The 20,979-nt window shown below is 42.4% G+C and overlaps 1 protein-coding gene across 2 annotated transcripts in view; it reads left to right on the plus strand.

Annotated features, from left to right (window-relative positions):
• The window catches only part of SCAMP5 (secretory carrier membrane protein 5), a 56,113-nt gene extending 38,168 nt beyond the window's left edge, over nt 1–17,945 (plus strand). For both annotated transcript variants that reach the window (XM_069956479.1, XM_069956478.1), the window contains exons 4-7: nt 3,003–3,159; nt 5,134–5,235; nt 6,927–7,044; nt 16,602–17,945. In XM_069956479.1, coding sequence (XP_069812580.1) covers nt 3,003–3,159; nt 5,134–5,235; nt 6,927–7,044; nt 16,602–16,796 — 572 coding nt within the window. In that variant the 3' untranslated portion in view covers nt 16,797–17,945. The remainder of the gene's footprint in view (nt 1–3,002; nt 3,160–5,133; nt 5,236–6,926; nt 7,045–16,601) is intronic.
• The last annotated feature ends 3,034 nt before the right edge of the window (nt 17,946–20,979 follow it).

Here is a 20,979-nt window from a genome sequence, read left to right on the forward strand (position 1 = left end):
TGCATTTTTACACCTACAGACCCACATGAGCCCTTATTGTTTGTGTCACTAATTGTACTTTGCAATGGCAGGCTTAATTTTTGCATAAAATATGCTGTGAAACCAGAAAAAAATTATATGCGCGGTGAAATAAAAAAAAAAGAAAAAAGGGCAATTATTTTTCTTTGGGGGGCTTCGTTTTTACGCCGTGTGTCCTATGGAAAAACTGACTGACATGTTATATATGTTCCTCAAGAAGTTACAACAATATGTAACGTGTATAACTTATATTTTATTTGACGGCTTGTAAAAAATTCAAACCATTGTTAACAAATATATGTTCCTTAAAATCACTGTATTCCCAGGCTTATAGCGCTTTTATCCTTTGGTCTATGGGGCTGTGTCAGGTGTCATTTTTTGCACCATGATGTGTTCTTTCTATCGATACCTTGATTGCGCATATGCGACTTTTTGATCGCTTTTTATTACAATTTTTCTGGATTTGATGCGACCAAAAATGCACAATTTTGCTCTTTGGAATTTTTTTGCGCTTACGCCGTTTACCATTAGCAATCAGGAATTAAATAATTTAATTGTTCGGGTGATTACACACGTGGCAATAACAAACGTTTGTTTATTTATTAATAAAATTGGAAAAGGGGGGTGATTCAAACTTTTATTAGGGGAGGGGGCTTTTTATTAACAAAAGCGAGACACTGAGATCGCTCCTCCTTGACAATGTCACGGGGGAGCGATCTCCCCACTAGACACCAGGGATCGGCTGCAATACAGTATTCAGAGGCAGCTGTCAACTTTGACAGCTGCATCTCAATACTTAACCCATAGCTGCACCAGGACGTTACTGAACGTCCTCGTGCCGCTATGGGAGTTCAGAGGGGGGTTGCGTGGCGACCCCCCTCTGAACTGGCGCGATCCCGGGTGCCGCATGTAGCCCGGGATTGCGGCTATTAGCGGGCACGGTCCGATCGCCGTGCCCGCTAATTAAGTACTTAGAAGCAGCTGTCAAAGTTGACAGCTGCTTCTAAATACTTGCTCATCTCCATCCCTAGTGGTCTAGTGGGAGGATCGCCCCCCGCTTTGCGATTGCGGGGGGGGGGGCGATCCCCGCATCCATCCCGGGCCGGGGTCTGCGCCGTAATGGCGCTGATCCCGGCTTGGCATTCTATTGCTTTTGGCTGCAGCAGCCAAAAGCAATAGAACACCGATCTCATGGATTCATGCAGTATAACTATACTGCATGGATCTCTATGAGAGATCAGAGTGCATATACTAGAAGTCCCCCAGGGGTGCTTCTAGTATATGTGTAAAGTAAAGGAAAAATGTATTTTTAATAACACAAAATACCCTCCCCTAATAAAAGTCTGAATCACCCCCCTTTCCCCATTTTATAAATAAAAATAAATAAATAAACAAACATGTTTGGTATCGCCGCGTGCATAATTGCCTGAACTGTTAATTAATCACATTCCTGATCTCACACGGTAAATGGCGTTAATTCCTGATCTCACACGGTAAATGGCGTAAGCGCCAAAAAAATCCCAAAGTGCAAAATTGCGCATTTTTGGTCGCATCAAATCCAGAATAATTGTAATAAAAAGCGATCAAAACGTCGTATATGCGCAATCAAGGTACCGATGGCGCAAAAAATGACACCTCACACAGACCCATAGACCAAAGGATAAAAGCGCTATAAGCATGGGAATAGAGCGATTTTAAGGAACATATATTTTCTTTAAAAGGTTTTAATTTTTTTACAAGCCATCAAATCAAATAAAAGTTATACATGTTATATATCGTTGTAATCGTAACAACTTAAGGAACATATATAACAAGTCAGTTTTACCCTAGGGCGAACGGAGTAAAAAACCCCCCCCCCCCCCCCCCCCCCCCCCCCCAAATAAAAATAAAATAAAAATAATTTTTTCAATTTCACCACACATAATTTTTTTATGCTTTCCCGGCACATTTTAGGCAAACGCAAAAATGAAAACTGGCTGTGTCCCCTAAGGGTTAATTAGCAGGCACGGCGGTCGGACTGTGCCCGCTAATAGCCGCGGCCCAGGCTACATGCCGCACCCGGGACTGCGGCGGTTCAGAGCGGGGTTGCCGCGTGGCCCTGCTCTGAACTCCCTCACCCCCGCGAGGACGTTACGTCCTTGTGCGGGAAGGGGTTAAGGAAGACTTAAAGAAGTAGTTGCTGGTTGCTACTGGCAAGATATAGAGCTTTCCCTTTTAACATAAAGCACTAGGGCTCATTTAAGCAAATCTTACCATTGTAAGTTATGGTCCTTTTACACGGAGCGATTATCATTCAAATTTTCGCAATAACGATTGCATTTGAGCGATAATCGGCTTGTGTAAACACAGCCAACGATCAAGCGATGAGTGAGAAATCATTCATTTTGGTCTTTTAACATGTTCTCAAATGATTGTTGGTCGTTCACTGAAAATTCGCAGATCTGATTTACTCTATGTGTGAGTTGGGCTTAAGTGATCTTATAGTTTTTTCAAACGATATATAGTTCTCCCTAAATCCTGATTGTTATAAAAAAACACATTGTTACTACGAAATCGTTAATCGTTCGATTGGGTGAATTAGTGCTCCGTGTAAAAGGACCATTAGACTGTAATAGAAAGGTCTCGGCACATTCCCTGCTGTATGCTACAGTGCCCCACAGTACTGCACAGCGCTCTTCTATTGTGTGATCTTGGTTACTCTCACATACATATCACAAAATATTTATATTTATTTCGATGATTTACAACACATGTTCTATTAGTAGCATATTATATGAATCAACATTATCATCTTCTACATAGCTGAATGTATCTGGGTGTTATTAACTGAGATTAAGATAATATTCCAGCATGGATAGGTGATTGGTAAAGCTATGTGGATCCCAACTCCTTTATCTTGGCTTTCTTCAACCTCACTCTGATCTTTGGCTCTCTTCTCCTTACTGCACATGTGTGCCTCTGCCTGACCCCATGTGTGCATGCAGTGAACAGTATCACACTGGCGGTGAATCTGATTGGCTGCTTAGCGTGGATGATTGGAGGAGGTGGAGCCATCAATTTCGGCCTGGCGTTTCTATGGCTCATCCTTTTCACTCCCTGCTCCTATGTGTGCTGGTTCAGACCTATTTACAAAGCTTTCAAGTAAGTATCTATCCATCTATCTTAATGTAGTAAACGTTCGTTTTGAAGTCCACTTCACTTGTGTATCCATTGACTATCATCCACATTCAACCATTCATTCTTTATATGTAACTACTGAAATGAATGAAGCATGTCATCTCTTGAGGTGTATTAAAACTTTGTATTGCAACCATTCTTTTAAGTCTGTTTTACTGCATTGTAAGCTTTTGTGTCTGTGTACCTGTGTCTGCTTTTTAACTCCATTTTTTATATATTTTTTATTTTTATAACGTTTCCCCTTTTTCTTCATGTTTCAATACAACATTACATTTAGAGATGAATCGAATCTAAAGTAGTAAAGAAATGAAGTGATTTGTTACGCTCGGCCTTTGGCTTTCAGGCTGCTGCTTTTGTACACTGCTCCGGGTGCCTGGAAAAGCTGGGTGCAGTCCTGGAAGAAGTTTCCCAGGACTGCATCCAGCTTTCTAGGCACCCATTACTGGGCTTAACCCTGTAAATACTGGACCAATTTAGATTTTTGCGTTTTTCATTTTTTCCTCCTTGTGCTTAAAAGGCCATAGCAGTTGAATTTTTTTCACCTAGAAACCCACATGAGCCCTTATTTTTTGCGACACTAATTGTACTTTGCAATGACCGGCTGTATTTTTTCATAAAGTACACTGCAAAACCAGAAAAAAAATGTGTGGTGAAATTGAAAAAAAAAAAACGCATTTTTTTTATTTGGGGGGTATTTATTTTTACGCCGTTCGCCCTGGGGTAAAACTCTCTTGTTATATATATATATATATATATATATGTTCCTGAAGTCGTTACGACAATATGTAACACTTATAACTTTTATTTTATTTAATGGCTTGGAAAAAAAATTCAAACCATTTTTAACAAATATATGTTCCTTAAAATCGCTCTATTCCCAGGCTTATAGCGCTTTTATCCTTTGGTCTATGGGGCTGTGTGAGGTGTCATTTTTTGCACCATGATGTGTTCTTTCTATTGGTACCTTGATTGTGCATATGCGACCTTTTGATCGCTTTTTATTACAATTTTTCTGGATTTGATGTGACAAAAAAAATCGAATTTGCACTTTGGCAGGTTTTTACGCTTACGCCGTTTACTGTTTGGGATCAGGAATGTGATAATATAATAGTTCGGGCAATTAGGCACGTGGCGATACCAAATATGTATGTTTGCTTGTTTTTATTTATAAAATATGAAATGGGGGGGGTGATTCAGACTTTTATTAGAGAAGGGGATTTCTTATTGATGAAAAACTTTTTTTTAAACTAACTTTTAGTCACCCTGGGGGACTTTTATTATTACTGCAGTGATCTTTCATAGAGATCCCTGCAGTATACTTACAATACACTAATCAATTAGATCAGTGTTAGATTGCCTAGGGCTGCTGCAGCCAGAAGCAATCTATTGCTGAGCCGGGATCAGCGTCATACAGGCGCTGAGGTCCGGCCGGGGTAGTAAGAAGGGATCGTCCCTCCTTGATCGCATCGCGGGGGGGGGGGGAGAGATCTCCCCCACTAGACACCAGGGATGGGCTGTAACGTTAGTTAGATGGAGCTGTCAGCTTTGACAGCTGCATCTAATTAGCCGGCTGCGGCGGCTAATGCGTGCGGCCCCTGGCTATACAAAACAGCCGGGTGCTGCGCGCTGCAGAGTGGGACAGCGCCGGGAGTCCTCTCTGCATCTCCTTAACGGTGGCATGACGGGTATACCCGTCATACGTCATTAAGGGGTTAAAATCAGCAGCTTGAAAGGCAACCCGAGCGTAACAAATCACTTCATTTCGTTACTACTGTAGATTTGCTTATCTCTAATTACAAAATCTTTTATATGTCTAGTAAAGAGCATACATAGAGCTAATTGCTTCTGTATAATGTTAACAAATAGCTTTGTTCTATATAAAGGCAACCTGTTATGAGGTGCTTTACAAGTATTTTGAGCTTTACCTTCTTTGTCTAGGACAGACAGCTCCTTTAACTTCATGGCGTTCTTCTTCACCTTCATGGCACAGTTAGTCATCAGCATAATACAAGCTGTTGGTATTCCTGGTTGGGGAGTCTGGTAAGTCATCAGAGATTAATCAGTGTTAGATCATAATACATGGTAGACAGGAGACTTGCATGTTTAGATAACAATAAGAGAATTGTACAGTTTGTGTATTGCTGTAAAGAGAAGGGTGTATAACAACTACACTCTACTTCCTCTTCAGTACTTGGGAAGGATAGTGAACCTTCTCAAACCTTTTCACATCGGCCCCATCTTCGCCAGTGGGGCGGAGAGGGGGCGTTACGGAGGGTGCGGCAGCACGCAGAGGGGGCGCAGCTCTGTGTGCGCCGCATTTATCATTTTTTCGGCTGAGAAATGATACTGAAACCTACTCCAGCTCTGAGCTGGTGTAGGTTTTAAAATTTTCGCACAGACTTGCTCCGTGCAAGCGGGATTTATGTAGTGGCAATGCGACTCTACATAAATCCCCTGAGCTGCGGGGACATTTATGAAGTCTGGCGTTTTTTACGCCAGGATTACAAATGTCCCCCATGGTGTTACTTGAAAGGACTGTCACAAAAAAAAACAACTTTTGACTTTTGTCCAACACTACGGCGCATGTGCGAATCAGGCCGCGGGAGCGCGGACAATGCACAGACCCAGGCAGGCAGCTAAAGATGACGTCGCCAAGAGGCCGGAGGACTGGCGCAATGAATATTCAAGAGAAGCTGGGAGGAGAAAGTAGTGGTGAGGTGGGCCGAAATGCTGCACAAACACATCACCACTACCCCTCTTTGACAGTTGTGGAGAAAGTTATGGCACAGATTGGGGACAAAGTACAGCACCCATCTGAAAAAGAAAGGTAACACACCCCACTAAGAGACACAGACCTTTATCACACTATCAACACCTCAGAACCAGAATAGGTGCTGACAGATTCCCTTTAAAGCACAGTCCAACCTGCATGTTATAAGGCAGGAGATGCTAAGTTGATTGATAAATAATTTTGTAGAAAAAAGTCCATTGTCTTTTAATTATGTAAACCTCTACTCGCTGACTGTTTTCAAAATGACAGGTTCCCTTTAAATACTGGGTGTTTGTCCAGTCATTAATAGCACCACAGACTACTACATTATTTTACACTTGCATTGAATTTGACTTTAAAGCTTTACTATAACTTTAAAAACTTTTGATGCATCAGAGAGCTGTAAAAAGTTTTTTGATTGTTCAGGATCTGCCTGTTCTGACCCTCACGGATCATTAAAATGAGCTGGTGGTCTTACTGCAGGAGATCAGCTCCATAGATTTACTATAGAATCTGCCTCCTGCAGTGTGCTGGTGAGAGAAGCACAGTCATGTTTGTATACTCCCCCCAGTTTGACAATTTAGCCCAAACTATAATTATCTCTGATGGTAAATAAATACATACTAGATACGCCCAGCCCTCCTATGTTAAGGAAAGTAGTTAGTGCTTAAAGTGTACCTCCAGTTCATTGTACACGCTAATCATTTTTCTAATATACATTAAGGAAACATTCTGGAGCCAGATTCAGAATTGGGTATTAGTATTTGCTGACTTTTCTGATTGTTCAGGAAAATGTATATGGATCAAAGCGCTTGATGCTTTATATTGTATGTTTATATATAGAGAGTGTTGTATTAGCTTGTATTTGGAGGAACAAATACCTATTTTAATTGCTATTCATGATCTATTTTCACTATTTAGTTTGTAACCTGATCTCTTTGCTTTGTCCCCTTCCTTGCAGTGGGTGGATTGCAGCCATAAGTTTCTTTGGAACAAATGTAGGATCTGCAGTAGTGATGCTAATACCGACCATTATGTTTACAGCTGTTGCTGTCTTCTCTTTTGTGGCTTTGACCAAGGTAACAATTAGGATTTTCCCTGCCCTTCATATTAAGTGATATAATACACTGACATTTGGTGGCAGGTGAATCTGTACATGTTTCTCTGTCTTTTTGTGAAGGTAAACATTTTGTAATTGTTCCCAATTTCATTGTAAAGCCAGTAGTATTAGCCTGATTTTTCTCAATTTGGCTTTGTTCACCCTAAGATGCTTTTCAGGATACACATTGGCATACCAGCAGAAAGTTATCCTGATTTATACCATGTTACACTTGTACTGGGCCTGTTGAATTCAGTGGACTGAAGGTAGTATACTGCTGACTGATTTTGGTCTATTTCTGAATGTATACTGGTATTTAGAGCAAAAATGGCTGTGCTTTTGAGTCCTACAACTGTGTATGGATAAAACAGTAATGTAGTAGGCTAGATTTTGTCCATTGAACTCAATAGGAATGGTGTTTTATATGTTAACATAACTTTCTGCTGGTATGCTGGGAATAGCCTGAATGTTGAACACTTTAATAGTATAATACCAGTTTCCAAAAATAGTGCCACATCTGTTCTCGGGTTTTTTGGGTTAGTTATGTTTTTGAAATCCTGAATTCAAATTTGAATACCCATTTGAAGGGGTACTACGGCCCTGCAGTATAATCTGCATATGGCCGGGGAGGGGTGTTGAAATAGAAGCAGACGTTGACTTACCTCCCCGATCCAGCGGCGGTTCCCGGATCGTGCTGCCCTGTACCCCCGTCCCGTGGCTGCTTCCTGGTTAGAGCTGCGGCTTGAGACGTGACGTCTCAAGACAGCTCAGCCATTCAGCGGCCAAGGCAGGACTCTGCTACGACCACTGAATGGCAGAGGTGCCTAGAGACCTCACGTCTCAAGCCGCAGCTTTAACCAGGAAGCGGCCACGGGTACAGGGCGGCGTGATCAGAAAGCCGACGCTGGAACCGGAGAGGTAAGTCACTGCCGGCTTCTATTTCAACCCCCTCCCCGGCCTGCATTATACTGCAGGGTCTGAGTACCCCTTTAAAGCAGCAGCAGCTTTCTTCTTTCTTTTTTCATCGGCGCGGCCTGGTACATCTCACTATAATCTCCTGCTAAGCATACATCATCGGGTCCGTGCTTCAGGGGCTCCAGGCGCCTAGAGCGGGATGTCCAGATGTTGGAAACCCCTGAAGCAAGCTGGAGCGCGGACCAGGTAATGTATGTGTAGCTGACTGTAGTGAAATGTACCGGGCCGCACTGGTTTAAGGGGGCTGCCTTTTACATACTCCTGCTGTGAAAGTGTCATCTCATTGAAAGTTACATAGTTACATAGTTAATACAGTTGAAAAAAGACACACGTCCATCAAGTTCAACCAAGGAGGGGATGGATACAGGGAAGGGGGAGGGGTGATAGGTTCTATACATATGCATTTATATTATTTTGCTCTAAGAACTTGTCTAGCCCTATTTTGAAGCCATCTACTGTTGTTGCTGTGACCTGATCCTGTGGTAGACTGTTCCACAGATTCACAGTTCTCATGGTAAAGAAGGCTTGTCGCCTCCGGAGATTGAACCTTTTTTTCTCCAGGCGGAGGCAGTGCCCCCTTGTCCTTTGAGAGGGTTTTACCTGGAACATCTTTTCCCCATATTTCTTGTAGGGGCCATTTATATATTTAACCCCTTAACGACATCGGGCGTAAACTTACGCCCTTGCGCCCTGGTACTTGGCACATCAGGGCGTAAATTTACGCCCGATGTTTCCCCGATCGCTGCGTGTTCGCACACAGCGATCGGGGAAGATGGCCTGCTATAAATCATAGCAGGCCATCTTAGCTTCACGGCACGGGGGGTGGTTAACACCCCCCGTGCTTACGATCGCCGCTATAGGCTGATCAATTCAGATCAGCCAATAGCGGCGATCGGAACCTTTCCGGGTCATCGATGACCCGGAAAAAAATGGCGGTCGGTGCTGTCCGAGGACGGCACCGACCGCCATTACTGTAAAAAGCAATGGCGATCGCCGTGCCACCGGCCCGGCTATTTTCGGCTCCAGCGTCGGCTTTTTCCGGATTTTGTGCTCTGCTGCCCTCTAGCGTCTGATATGTGTAATACACTTATCAGCAGCTACAGGGACGTTCAGAATGTAAAGTTTTTTTTTTTCCCAAAATTTTTTTTCTCTATTATCCGCACCCTATCGCCGCTGAGTGTTGATCAGCATCACACGAAAGTGCGCTGCTAATCAGCAACTCCTCCTTTTTGGCGTAGGGTGTTTTTTTTCTATATCCTACTGCCACGGTCTGCTGATAAGTGCCGCACATAAGTGCGGCATTTATCAGCAACTCCTTTGTTGGTGTAGGTTTTTTTTTTTTAATACTTACTGTAATAAAAAACACGTAAAAAAACACTACATTACACCACACTACATTGAATAAAGTTTGACACTACACCACTACATACCCCATATACCAATCCCCGTATAAAGATGACCCCCAGGGTGTTTTCGGCGTCAGAGGAATACGTTATTGCCTCCAACACCGAAACAGCCAGTGAGGATGAATGGGGGGGATCCTTCTTTCCTCCATTCATCCTCATCATCCAGTGACATGTCTGGGGGGTAGCGTAGCGTACGCTGCCCCCCAGACACGTCTTTTCTGCCAGTACCGTCCCAATAAGAGATGACGGTATGGCGTGAAATTCTACAAACTCTGTGAGAGTACCTCAGGGTACACTTACAGATTTAGGGCACGTGCACACTGCGGAATGGCGAAGGATAACCCTTCGTGCATTCCGCAGCTGGCACCCGCCGGCGGACTGATGCGGGCGCATGTCTCTAGCCGTGTCATAGACTCCATTCTATGCACACGTTGGACGGAGAGCGGAATCCGCCCAGGCATAGAATGGAGTCTATGACACGTGTGGAGACGTGCGCCTGCATCAGTCAGCCGGCGGGTGCCAACTGCGGAATGCACGAAGGGTTATCTGTCGCGATTCCGCAGTGTGCATGTACCCTTAGAGTGTATGAAGGAAGGGACACCCGAATGCAGCCCCCAGATGCCCCCTCCCCCCCATCCTCGGAACAAGTGGGAAGATCGTCCGGGAACTGATCTTCCCACTGCTGGATAAAGGTCACCACCTGTACGGGGATAACTTTTATACCAGCACCCCCTCTTCCGGTCCCTCGCTGCCCTGTAGCTTGCGGCACGATCCGAACATATCAGAAGCAGTAATAGAGCCCTAATATTTAGCAGCCATGGAGCGGACCCAGCGCTTCTGGATATGAGGGACCCCCTATCGCACCAGGACAACATTTTCCAGGTGACGTCCCCCACACTGGAGAAAGGGAGACCCCAGAAGAAGTGCAGAGTGTGGGGTAACAGGGGGGATCAGGAAGGACACCATTTTCCAGTGTGACACCTGTCCTGATCCCCCCGGCCTCTGCATACTGGATCGCTCCAAGGTGTACTACACGTCATCGGAGTTCTACATTATCTAATTATTGTCCCTTATTCCTATTTCAGGGGTCACGTTGATCCAGGGTTATTCTGATCGCCATTATGGAGTCGGGAAGGAATTTTCTCCCTGTGATGAGGCTACTGTCGTCTGCCTCACAAGGGTTTTTTGCCTTCCTCTGGATCAACACAGGTTGAATTTGATGGACACCTGTCATTTCCAACCTTATAAACTAATAATTGGCCTAATACCCCCAAATAAATTAGAATGGTCCCTTTTCCCCAGCTAAGTAGGTATGGCCGCCATTCCCATTAGAGGATGCCATGATGCAATTACAAAGCCTCTGTGCGGCCAGGACAGTGGAAACCCCCCACAAGTGACCCTATTCTGGAAACTACACCCCATAAGGAATCTAACAAGGAGGGCAGCGGGGATATGGCCCCCTGGTGATGGCCACATTTGGGACGTGAAAATGAAAAAAATGGTATTTTTTATTTTCTCGGCACATGTTTTACGTAAGTGCCCGTCACCAGTGGGGTCCATATGCTCACTGCACCCCTTGTTAGATTCCTTATGGGGTGTAGTTTCCAGAATGGGGTCACTTGTCAGGGGTTTCTACTGACCTGGCAGCACAGGAGCTTTGTAATTGCGACATGGCCTCCATTCCAGCCTCTAAATGGCGCTCTGTCCCTTTGGTGGCTTGCCCTGTGCCCATATGGCACATTATGCCCACATGTGGGGTATTTTCGTACTCAGGGGAAACTACCCTACACGTTTTGTGTTCATTTTCTTTTTAACCCCTTGTGGAAATGGAAAAAATCAAGGCTAGACCAACATTTAGTGTAATTTTTGTAAAATTTTTACTCTAAATCATTAATCTTGTCATGATTTTTTCATTTTCACAAGGGGCTAAAAGATAAAAAAAAAAACACTAAATGTGTAGCGCAATTTCCCCTGAGTACGGAAATACCCCACATGTGGACATAAAGCGCCATGCGGGTGCAGGGTAAGCCTCCGAAGGGAAGGAGCGCCATTTGGTTTTTGAAGGCTGGATTTGGATGGAATGGATTTCGAGGGGCCATGTTGCATTCAAAAGGCCTCTGTGTTGCTAAGACAGTTGAAACCCCCCACAAGTGACCCCAATATGGAAACTACACCCCTCAAGGAATGTAACAAGGGGTGTAGTGAGCATATGGACCACTGATGACGGGCACAAATGTGGAACAATGTGGCGTGAAAATGAAATATTACATTTTTTACACTATAATGTTGGTTTAGCCTTGAATTTATCATTTTCACAAGGGGTTAAAAGAGGGGGGAAAAAACAAAATGTGTAGAGCAATTTCCCCCGAGTCCGTAAATACCCCACATGTGGACATAAAGCGCCATGTGGATGCAGGGCAAGCCTCCGAAGGGAAGGAGCGCCATTTGGATTTTGGAGGTTGGATTTGGCTAGAATGGATGATGAACGCCATGTCGCATTTACAGAGCCCTCGTGCTGCCAAAACACTGGAAACCCCCCACAAGTGACCCCATTCTGAAAACTGCACCCCTCAGGGAATCTAACAAGGGGTGCAGTGAGGATATGGACCCCTTGATGACGGGCACATTTGTGCCATGAAAGTGAAAAAATGAAATTTTTTACTTTTACGTCACATTGTTCCACATTTGTGCCCGTCACCAGTGGGGTCCATATGCTCACTGCACCCCTTGTTAGATTCCTTGAGGGGTGTAGTTTCCAGAATGGGGTCACTTGTGGGGGGTTTCCAGTGTCTTGGCAGCACGAGGGCTCTGTAAATGCGACATGGCCCTTGAAATCCATTCCAGTGAAATCCAGCTTCCAAAAGCCAATTGGCGCTCCTTCCCTTTGAAAGCTCGTCCTGCGCCCGCTTGGCACTTTATGTCCACATGTGGGGTATTTCCGTACTCGGGAGAAACTGCGCTACACATTTTGTGTCTTTTTTTTCCTCTTATCCCTTTAAGAAAATGAAAAATTGAAGGCTAGAACAACGTTTTAGTGTAAAAAAATAAATTTTTCTTTTTTCACGCCATATTGTTCGGAAAATCTGTGAAGCACCTGTGGGGTCCAAATGCTCACCGCACCCCTTGTTACATTCCTTGAGGGGTGTAGTTTTCTAAATGGTGTCCCTTTAGGGGTGTTTTTTAGGTTTTGGCACCCCAGAGCCTCTGCCAACCTGAAGTGGTACAGTCAGAAATGACCAAATATAACGGAGGCATTGAAATTCACTAGGCGCTCCCTTATATCTGAGGCTTGTGGTTGCGTCAAATAGCGCAATAGGGCCACATATGGGGTATTTCTATAAACTGCAGAAACGGGGCAATCAATATTGGGGTGCATTTCTCTGGTAATAGGTTTATAATTATGAAAAATATTGGATTACAATAAAATCTCTGCACAGAAAATTAAAATTTTCAAATTTCTTACACACTTAGCTTTTATTTCTGTGACTCCCCTAAAGTGTTAAAACACTTTCTGGATATGCTTTTGCAGAGTGTGGGGGGTGCAGTTTCTGAAATGGGGTGCTTTGTGGGGCTTTCTAACATACAGGCCCCTCAAATACACTTTGAAGCTGGGTTCACACTACGTATATTTGAGGCTGTATGTTTGAGGCTGTATAGCAACCAAAACCAGGAGTGGATTAAAAACACAGAAAGGCTATGTTCACATAATGTTGTAATTGAGTGGATGGCCGTCATTTAATGGCAAATATGTGCTGTTATTTTAAAACAACGGCTGTTATATTGAAATAATGGAAGTTATTTACCGTTATATGGCGGCCATCCACTCAATTTCAACATTGTGTGAACAGATCCTTTCTGGGTTTTCAATCCACTCCTGGTTTTGGTTGCTATGAGGACCTGACATGAGGACCAAATACAGCCTCAAATATACATAGTGTGAACCCAGCCTAAACCTGAACAGGTCCCTAAAAATATCTGATTTTGAAATTTTACTGAAAATTTGGAAATTTGCTGCTAATGTTTTAAGCTTCCTATTGTCTAAAAAAAATGAAAGATCGTTTAATAAATGCAGCCAACATAAAGTAGACATGTTGCTAATGCTATTTAATATATAATTTATGTGGTATATCCACTTTCTGTATACGCAAAAAAGTTTCAAAGTTGGAAAAATGCAGTTTTTCACATTTTTTCACATTATTTGGGTTTTTTTCATAAAGATTCGTTATGAGTATCGACTGCAATTTACCAGAAATGTAAAGTACAATATGTCACGAGAAAACAATCTCAGAATCAGCCGGATAGGTAAAAGCATCCCGAAGTTATTAATGAATAAAGTGACACAGGTCATATTCATAAAATTTGTCTTTGTCATTAAGGCCATTTCAGGCTCTGTCCTTAAGGGGTTAAATAAGTTAATCATATATCCCCTTAAACACCTCTTCTCCAGACTAAACAAATGTAATTCTTTTAATCTCTCCTCAAAACTAAGATGCTCCATTCCCCTTATTAGTTTAGTTGCCCGTCTTTGTACCCTCTCCAGCTCTAGAACATCCTTTTTATGAATCTGTTTCCAAAACTGGACAGCATACTCCAGATGAGGCCGCACCAAAGCTTTATAAAGCGGTAACAATATCCTGCTAGCCTTAGAAGCAGCTGACTGACATTGTGTGCTGTTCTGTAGTCTATTATCTACAAGTACACCCAGATCCTTCTCCATCAGCGACTCTCCCAGTGTAACTCCCCCCTAGGACATATGATGCATGCGGGTTATTAGTACCCAGGTGCATAACTTTACATTTATCCACATTGAACCTCATTTGCCAAGTGGACGCCCAAACACTCAGTGTGTCTGTCATCCTGTAACATCTGCACATCCTCCATAGACTGTACTGTACTACAAAGCTTGGTGTCATCTGCAAAGATAGAAACATTGCTGTTAATTCCATTCTCAATATCATTAATAAACAAGTTAAACAGAAGAGGGCCCAGTACTGACCCTTGGGGTATACCACTTATTACTGGGGACCATTCGGAGTAGGAATCATTGACCACCACTCTTTGGGTACGATTATTAAGCCAGTTTTCAATCCAGTTACACATTAAATTTTCCAAACCGATAGACTTTAACTTACCCATCAGACGTCCATGAGGAACTGTGTCAAACGCTTTTGCAAAATCCAGGTACACGATATCCACAGCCGCGCCGCCATCCAGGCTTCTACTTACCTCTTCATAGAAACATATCAGGTTGGTTTGACAGCTTCTGTCCTTAGTAAAACCATGCTGGTTATCACCTATAATACTATTAGCCACTACATATTCCTGGATGTAGTCCCTTATAAGCCCCTCAAATAGTTTCCCCACAATGGACGTTAAGCTTACAGGTCTATAGTTACCTGGGGAAGTTCGAGAGCCCTTTTTGAAGATCGACACTACATTTGCCTTACGCCAGTCCCTCGGCACAATACCAGTAAGCAAAGAATCACAGAATATTTCATACAAGGGTAGAGAAATTACAGAACTCAGTTCCCTAAGAACTCTGGGGTGTAATCCATCAGGCCCTGGAGCGTTGGTTACATTTAGTTTGTTTAATTTATCTTGGACCATATCTATAGTAAACCAGTTCAGTACATTACATGTGTTAGCAGCACTGGCCCCACCCACCTCAGTACTGGCCCCACCCACAACAGCTCCATCCTCTTCTTTTGTATATACAGAGCTGAAGAACCCATTAAGTAACTCAGCTTTCTCCTGATCCCCAGTTATTAATTCCCCGTCGCCATTATTTAGGGGTCCTACATGCTCTGACCTTGGTTTTTTTGCATTAATATATTTGAAGAATTTTTTGGGGTTTCTTTTGCTATCTATGGCTACCTGCCTTTCATTGTGAATTTTTGCTGCTTTTATTACATTTTTACAGGTTTTGTTGACTTCTTTGTAATGTTTAAATGCTACAGCTGAGCCCTCTGATTTATATTTTTTGAATGCCCCTTTTTTGTCATTTATAGCCCTTCTAACCTCGGTTGTAAGCCATGTGGGATTTGATTTTAACCGTTTATATTTGTTACCCATAGGAATATATTTGACAGTACAGTTATTTAATGTGGATTTGAAGATTTCCCATTTATTAGCTGTATCAGTATGTGACAGCAGCCGCTCCCAGTCTATGCCCTGAAGTTCTGCCCTTAACCCAGGAAAATTGGCCCTTTTTAAAAAGAGTTTTTGCCCTCCCAACATGTTTTTCTTTTCTACTCTTTAAGCTAAAAGTCACTATATTGTGGTCACTATTACCCAGGTGTTCATGGACAGTGACATCCCCAACCAGCTCAGTGTTGTTAGAAATAACCTGATCCAACAAGGGATCACTTCTAGTTGGCTCCTCTACAAACTGGCCCAGAAAATTATCCTGCAGGAGGTTAAGAAATTCCCTCCCCTTTGTGGTTTTAGCTGAACCGTGACCCCAATCTATATCTGGGTAGTTGAGGTCCCCCATAACTACTATTCGCTCCCGGGCAGCCCGCTCTATTTGTCTATTCAACTGACCATCTATCCCCTCAGTAATGTTGGGGGGGGTCTATAGATTACATCGGGAAGGATCCACAGTGGATTTCATTGCGAACTCTCTTGGAGGGGGGATTTACGAAGGCTGATGCCTCACACACCAGTCCGTAGTACAATCCTGCTCCCTTACCGTTTGCCTGATTCATTAGGAGCTGTACACCGTACAGGCGGCATGTAAACAGGAGCTTGTGCAAATACATTTGTGTCCATAGTATTTTGGTCGCTATTTGTTTCTCATTTTGGTTAGTATTTGTATCCAAAACCCCAGAGTGTAAAAGACACAGAGAAAAAGTATTAATAGAATGATTTTCACCACCTTTTGTATTTTGGACCCACACCAGAATACTACATATGAATCTAGCGTTCCAGAGAGATCCCTTTTCTGCACTAACAAGTAGCAGTTACTCTGAAATAAACTTGTTACAGATTGGTGTTCCTGGTTTGGCTGAGAACCTAGTAGTGTCTAGAGGCTTGGACACCTATAGGACAACCTTTTTTTTTTTTTTTTTTTTTTTTTTTTTTTGCATGCCTTAAATGAAAATAAAATCTATATTTAATGTTCTGTTTCTCTCTCCCCTCCATTTAATTTACACAGGTACATAAGTTTTATCGTGGTGCAGGTGGAAGCCTTAGTAAGGCTCAAGAAGAGTGGACCACAGGTGCTTGGAAAAATCCTCACGTCCAGCAAGCAGCCCAGAACGCAGCCTTTGGGGCAGCACAGGGTGCCATGACACAACATGAACCTCAGTACTCTGCCACACCAAATTATGGTTACTCCAATCAAATGTGAGATGTGCGGGTTTTCTCAGGACTGCAAGAATACATTCCTTAGGGTCACAAGGACCTTTCATTCCTGCTGTCCTCTAGTAGATCGGTTGTATCATTTTACTTACTTCCTTTGATATGGTGCATAATTGATTGTGGTGTGTATGTTGTGTTCCAAAGAGGATCCAGCCCCCTGATTAAAAGGGGCAACATGTTTCTGTGAGTTGCATACAAATAGCCCAACGTGTGCATTTGGAGCAGGTAGCCATCCAGGTTTCTAAAATTATGTAACATCAGGCACACAATATATCTGCCTAGCACTGAAATGGCCATTTCTTTCTATTGGCTATGGATGTTTGTAACTACAACCTGCCCGTGTTGCTGTATAATTTTAATACTTTGTACACTTTACCAAACATTGGACTACAGTAGCATTTGGCTGCCATCGTAAATTTTTAGTTTTTATACCTCATATACTCCTGCATTGCATATAGCATTATATTGTGTAAAGTTGTCTGCTTATCTTATTGCAGTGTTAGTTGGCCAAACCCTGTCCTGTACCTGCAGGAGCATTTTGTGTTTTGTTGAATATTGGGCAGTGCTGTGTAAAAATGTTTTATGGGACATATAATGCTATAATTCTACAACCTAACAATACTGATGCACTGTTCATCCAATATGTTATAGATTCCAGTAGTACTCTGGGGTTAGGTTAAAGCGCAGATGGAAGAATTCTCATAATATATATGATGCTCTTACTCTGTACACATGCTGCAAAATTCAGATTTTAACCACAGAGGTAGGAGGAAAGCTGTCTACACTCTCCTGTTCTTACTTATGGATGCAACAGTAAAATCTTTTTAAATATGGTTAATTGAAAGAGAAAATTTACATACTTCCTTTAATTAGATCTGTCAGGAGTTTTGAGTTTGAGAAAGGAAGTTCCAACATATCTGATGTCTTGGTCCTGTCTGTTGCAAGTTGCAGGGAGGCCAACTCTTAAAGAGGTTGTCTGGACAAAAAAATATGCTGGGCAGCGGGTGAGGGACACTTGAATTTTTTCATTTAAATTGAACAATCCCTTTAAAGCCTGCACTTCAGGGTTCAAACTCCTGAGAAGTCCGTCTTACGGGAAATGCTTATAAAGTGCTTTTTCTCTCCCCCTGCGCTTACTACTGCATCAAGGCTTCACTTCCTGGATAAAATGGTGATGTCACGACCCGACTCCCAGAGCTGTGCGGGCTGAGGGACACAGGGCACTGGAGGGACACTGAGCATCCCTTTGCCATCATCCTCTCCAACAGCCACAGCCCGCACAGCTCTAGGAGTCGGGTCGTGACATCACCATTTTATCCAGGAAGTGAAGCCTTGATGCAGTAGTAAGCGCAGGGGGGGAGAAAAAGCACTTAATAAGCATTTCCCGTAATAAGTGTATATTGGTGATTTGTATAACTTTGGCAGCAGTTGGGAGCTTAAATGTTTATCTCGGTTATGCAAGCTGTATGCCTAAGACATCTGGTGTGGCTGAACTCCTGGTTTCTACTGTCTTCATCTTTTAGTAAAGTAACCCTTTGTGTATACATATCAGTTTTCCCTTATGAGACATGCGTTACCTCTCTAGGAACGATAACTTAATATAATAACAATAATAAAAATATTATAAGTATCTCTTACACTTTTATATTGGTGGGACTAGTTAAAGCGAACCAATCACCACCATTTTGCTGCTAAACCTACTAGCAGCACCCGATAGTGTGCTAAAACTAGTCACAGCTCTTGCCTGTCAGCATGCTCTGACAGGCAGAGAGAGAGCCGTGACTAGTCACGGGCCAGATGACTAGTTCCCCGCTCTTTCTCTGCCTCGCTGCAATAAAAGACCGAATTTCAGGAGATTGCATTAACACAGACTACATGGTAGAAGACATGGTAAGAGGGCGTTTTAGCACATCTATCAGGCACTGCTAGTCGCTTTAGCATGAAAATTGTAGTGATTGGTTGGCTTTAAGCGCTGACACAATGTATGCACCTATAGTAAGTGATGCACTGTCGAAATACACTTTTCAATTGATAAACGGGCAGCTAGTGTCTAAGGACGGAACTCTGGAATAAGGACAGAATCCACAATGTGAATTAACCCCCCCCCCCCCCCCTTTTTTTTGTTTACATTTTAGAGCTGGTTTTGCTAACCAATTTAAAAAAAGAAGTCTTACAGTAATTTTTTGAGATTTTGCATTTCTTCTTGGCTTATACTATGATGGGTTAATGATCGCAATGTACAGAAAGAAGAGTTTTCATGCTTGTGATTGCATCCTGCCTTTACATAGCTGTTATGGCTGCTATAGCTTGTGTTATTTCTATATCATGCATAACAGTAAAGCTACTTTCATACTGAATAAAACCTATAGGCCCCATTTACCAGCGGAGGCCAACAGAGGTTCCTCATGTCTTCCTTTGGGCCTGTGTATGTTTTGCTATAAGGAAAAGAGTAGCAGACTCAGCTATTGTATAGAGATGCATTTAAAAAAAAAAAAGGAAAACATACTGCACATTTGTAAGAGGTGGTTCTGAAAAACCTTGTGTGAACATGACCTAGGAGAGTAACTTTTTCCTTCACTTGTCTTTCCTTAAAAATTTGCTATATGCCTATAATGTAATGCAGGGTACTTGTATGTGTTATATACAGAACGCAAACACTTTACAAGACAGAACACTTTCTGTTCAGACTGTATGACCAGTGTCAGTGATGCTGTCACCTTTTTATTCAGTGTTAATTAAAAAAAATGCATGAATTCTGTTACATTAAGTTCTTTGCAGGGTTGCTATGATGCAGAATTCAGGCGCCATTCTATCCTTCTGCAGATACCTGTCATCTATCCTATAATGCGGAACCCTGAAAGAGCCATTAATGGGATTCTTGACTAATATAAAATACTTATACAGTGACTGGCTTATTATTTTTTTTGTGTGTGTGTATATGCTCATTCTTGTCGGAGATCAACTAGAAGGTGCCCTTAGTTAACATGTAAAATTTTCCTACATGGTGCCCAGAGGAAAAGTGGTACTAAGTCTTATACCAGCCCATTTAGTAGGAATTCCTCTTAGAACAGAACCTCTTTAATGTGAGTGTGTAAGATCTGCTAACTGTCTTGTATTACTCTATTTAGTGAACATTCCTTATCTGAGGTTTACTTACCTCTGTCTTCATCTCAGTCTTATAATCTATATTTGGGGCATAGACACAGTTATACAGAAGAGAACTAGTGCTTTTTGTTCCTATTCCGTTGAACACTCCACAGATAATAAAAGCACCATGTATATTTCCGTTTAAGGGATCCTTGATTTGTAATGTCCAGATTCAATTATACAACTCTGGTATTTTGTCATTTTATGTGTAGTTATTCTTGAACTATTGATGTCTGGTGAGAAGAATTGTGCAGAACAAAGTATGTGAATCTATAAGAAAATAAAGAAAGCGTTCAAACTATTTTTTTTCCCTGTCAATCATTGAACATTAATAGGCCAGATGTGTGAATGTGGTTTATGGTTTTAGGTGTGCAGGCAGTGAGGTTCTATACTCTGCCTTTCCCCTTTCCAGTGTGGCTAGGTTGTTTCCTGTCTTAAATAACTTGTGTTTTAATTAGGTTTCATGCAAACTGTGAAGCTCAAAATCACCGATTGCTAGATAAGGTATTTCTTGAGCAATGTAAACGTGTTTGACCATTATTTTACACACACAATTTTAAATGGAGAGATTACACTGGAGAACATTTTTCTTTTTAGCTTTTTTTTTTTAGTTTTAGCTTCCTTGAAAATTTTAGGTTATTGTGATGAACCTATTTGCGCTAAGCAGAAATATGGTGCAGTAACTTTATTTGGCCCAATGATAATGATCATTGGACCAATTTAAAGGAGAAGTCCAGCGAAAACTTTTATTTAACTATTGTATTGCCCCTCAAAAGTTATACAAATCACCAATATACACTTATTACGGGAAGTGCTAAGTGCTTTTTTCCCTGCACTTACTACTGCATCAAGGCTTCACTTCCTGGATAAAATGGTGATTGTCATGCCCTGATTCCCAGAGCTGTGTGGGCTGTGGCTGCTGGAGAGGATGATGGCAGGGGGACACTGAGGGACACAGGGCACTGGAGGGACACTGAGCATCCCTCTGCCATCATCCTCTCCAGCAGCCACAGCCCACACAGGGA

The sequence above is a fragment of the Dendropsophus ebraccatus genome, chromosome 1, assembly GCF_027789765.1.
Source record: "Dendropsophus ebraccatus isolate aDenEbr1 chromosome 1, aDenEbr1.pat, whole genome shotgun sequence".
Classification (NCBI taxonomy): Eukaryota; Metazoa; Chordata; class Amphibia; order Anura; family Hylidae; genus Dendropsophus; species Dendropsophus ebraccatus.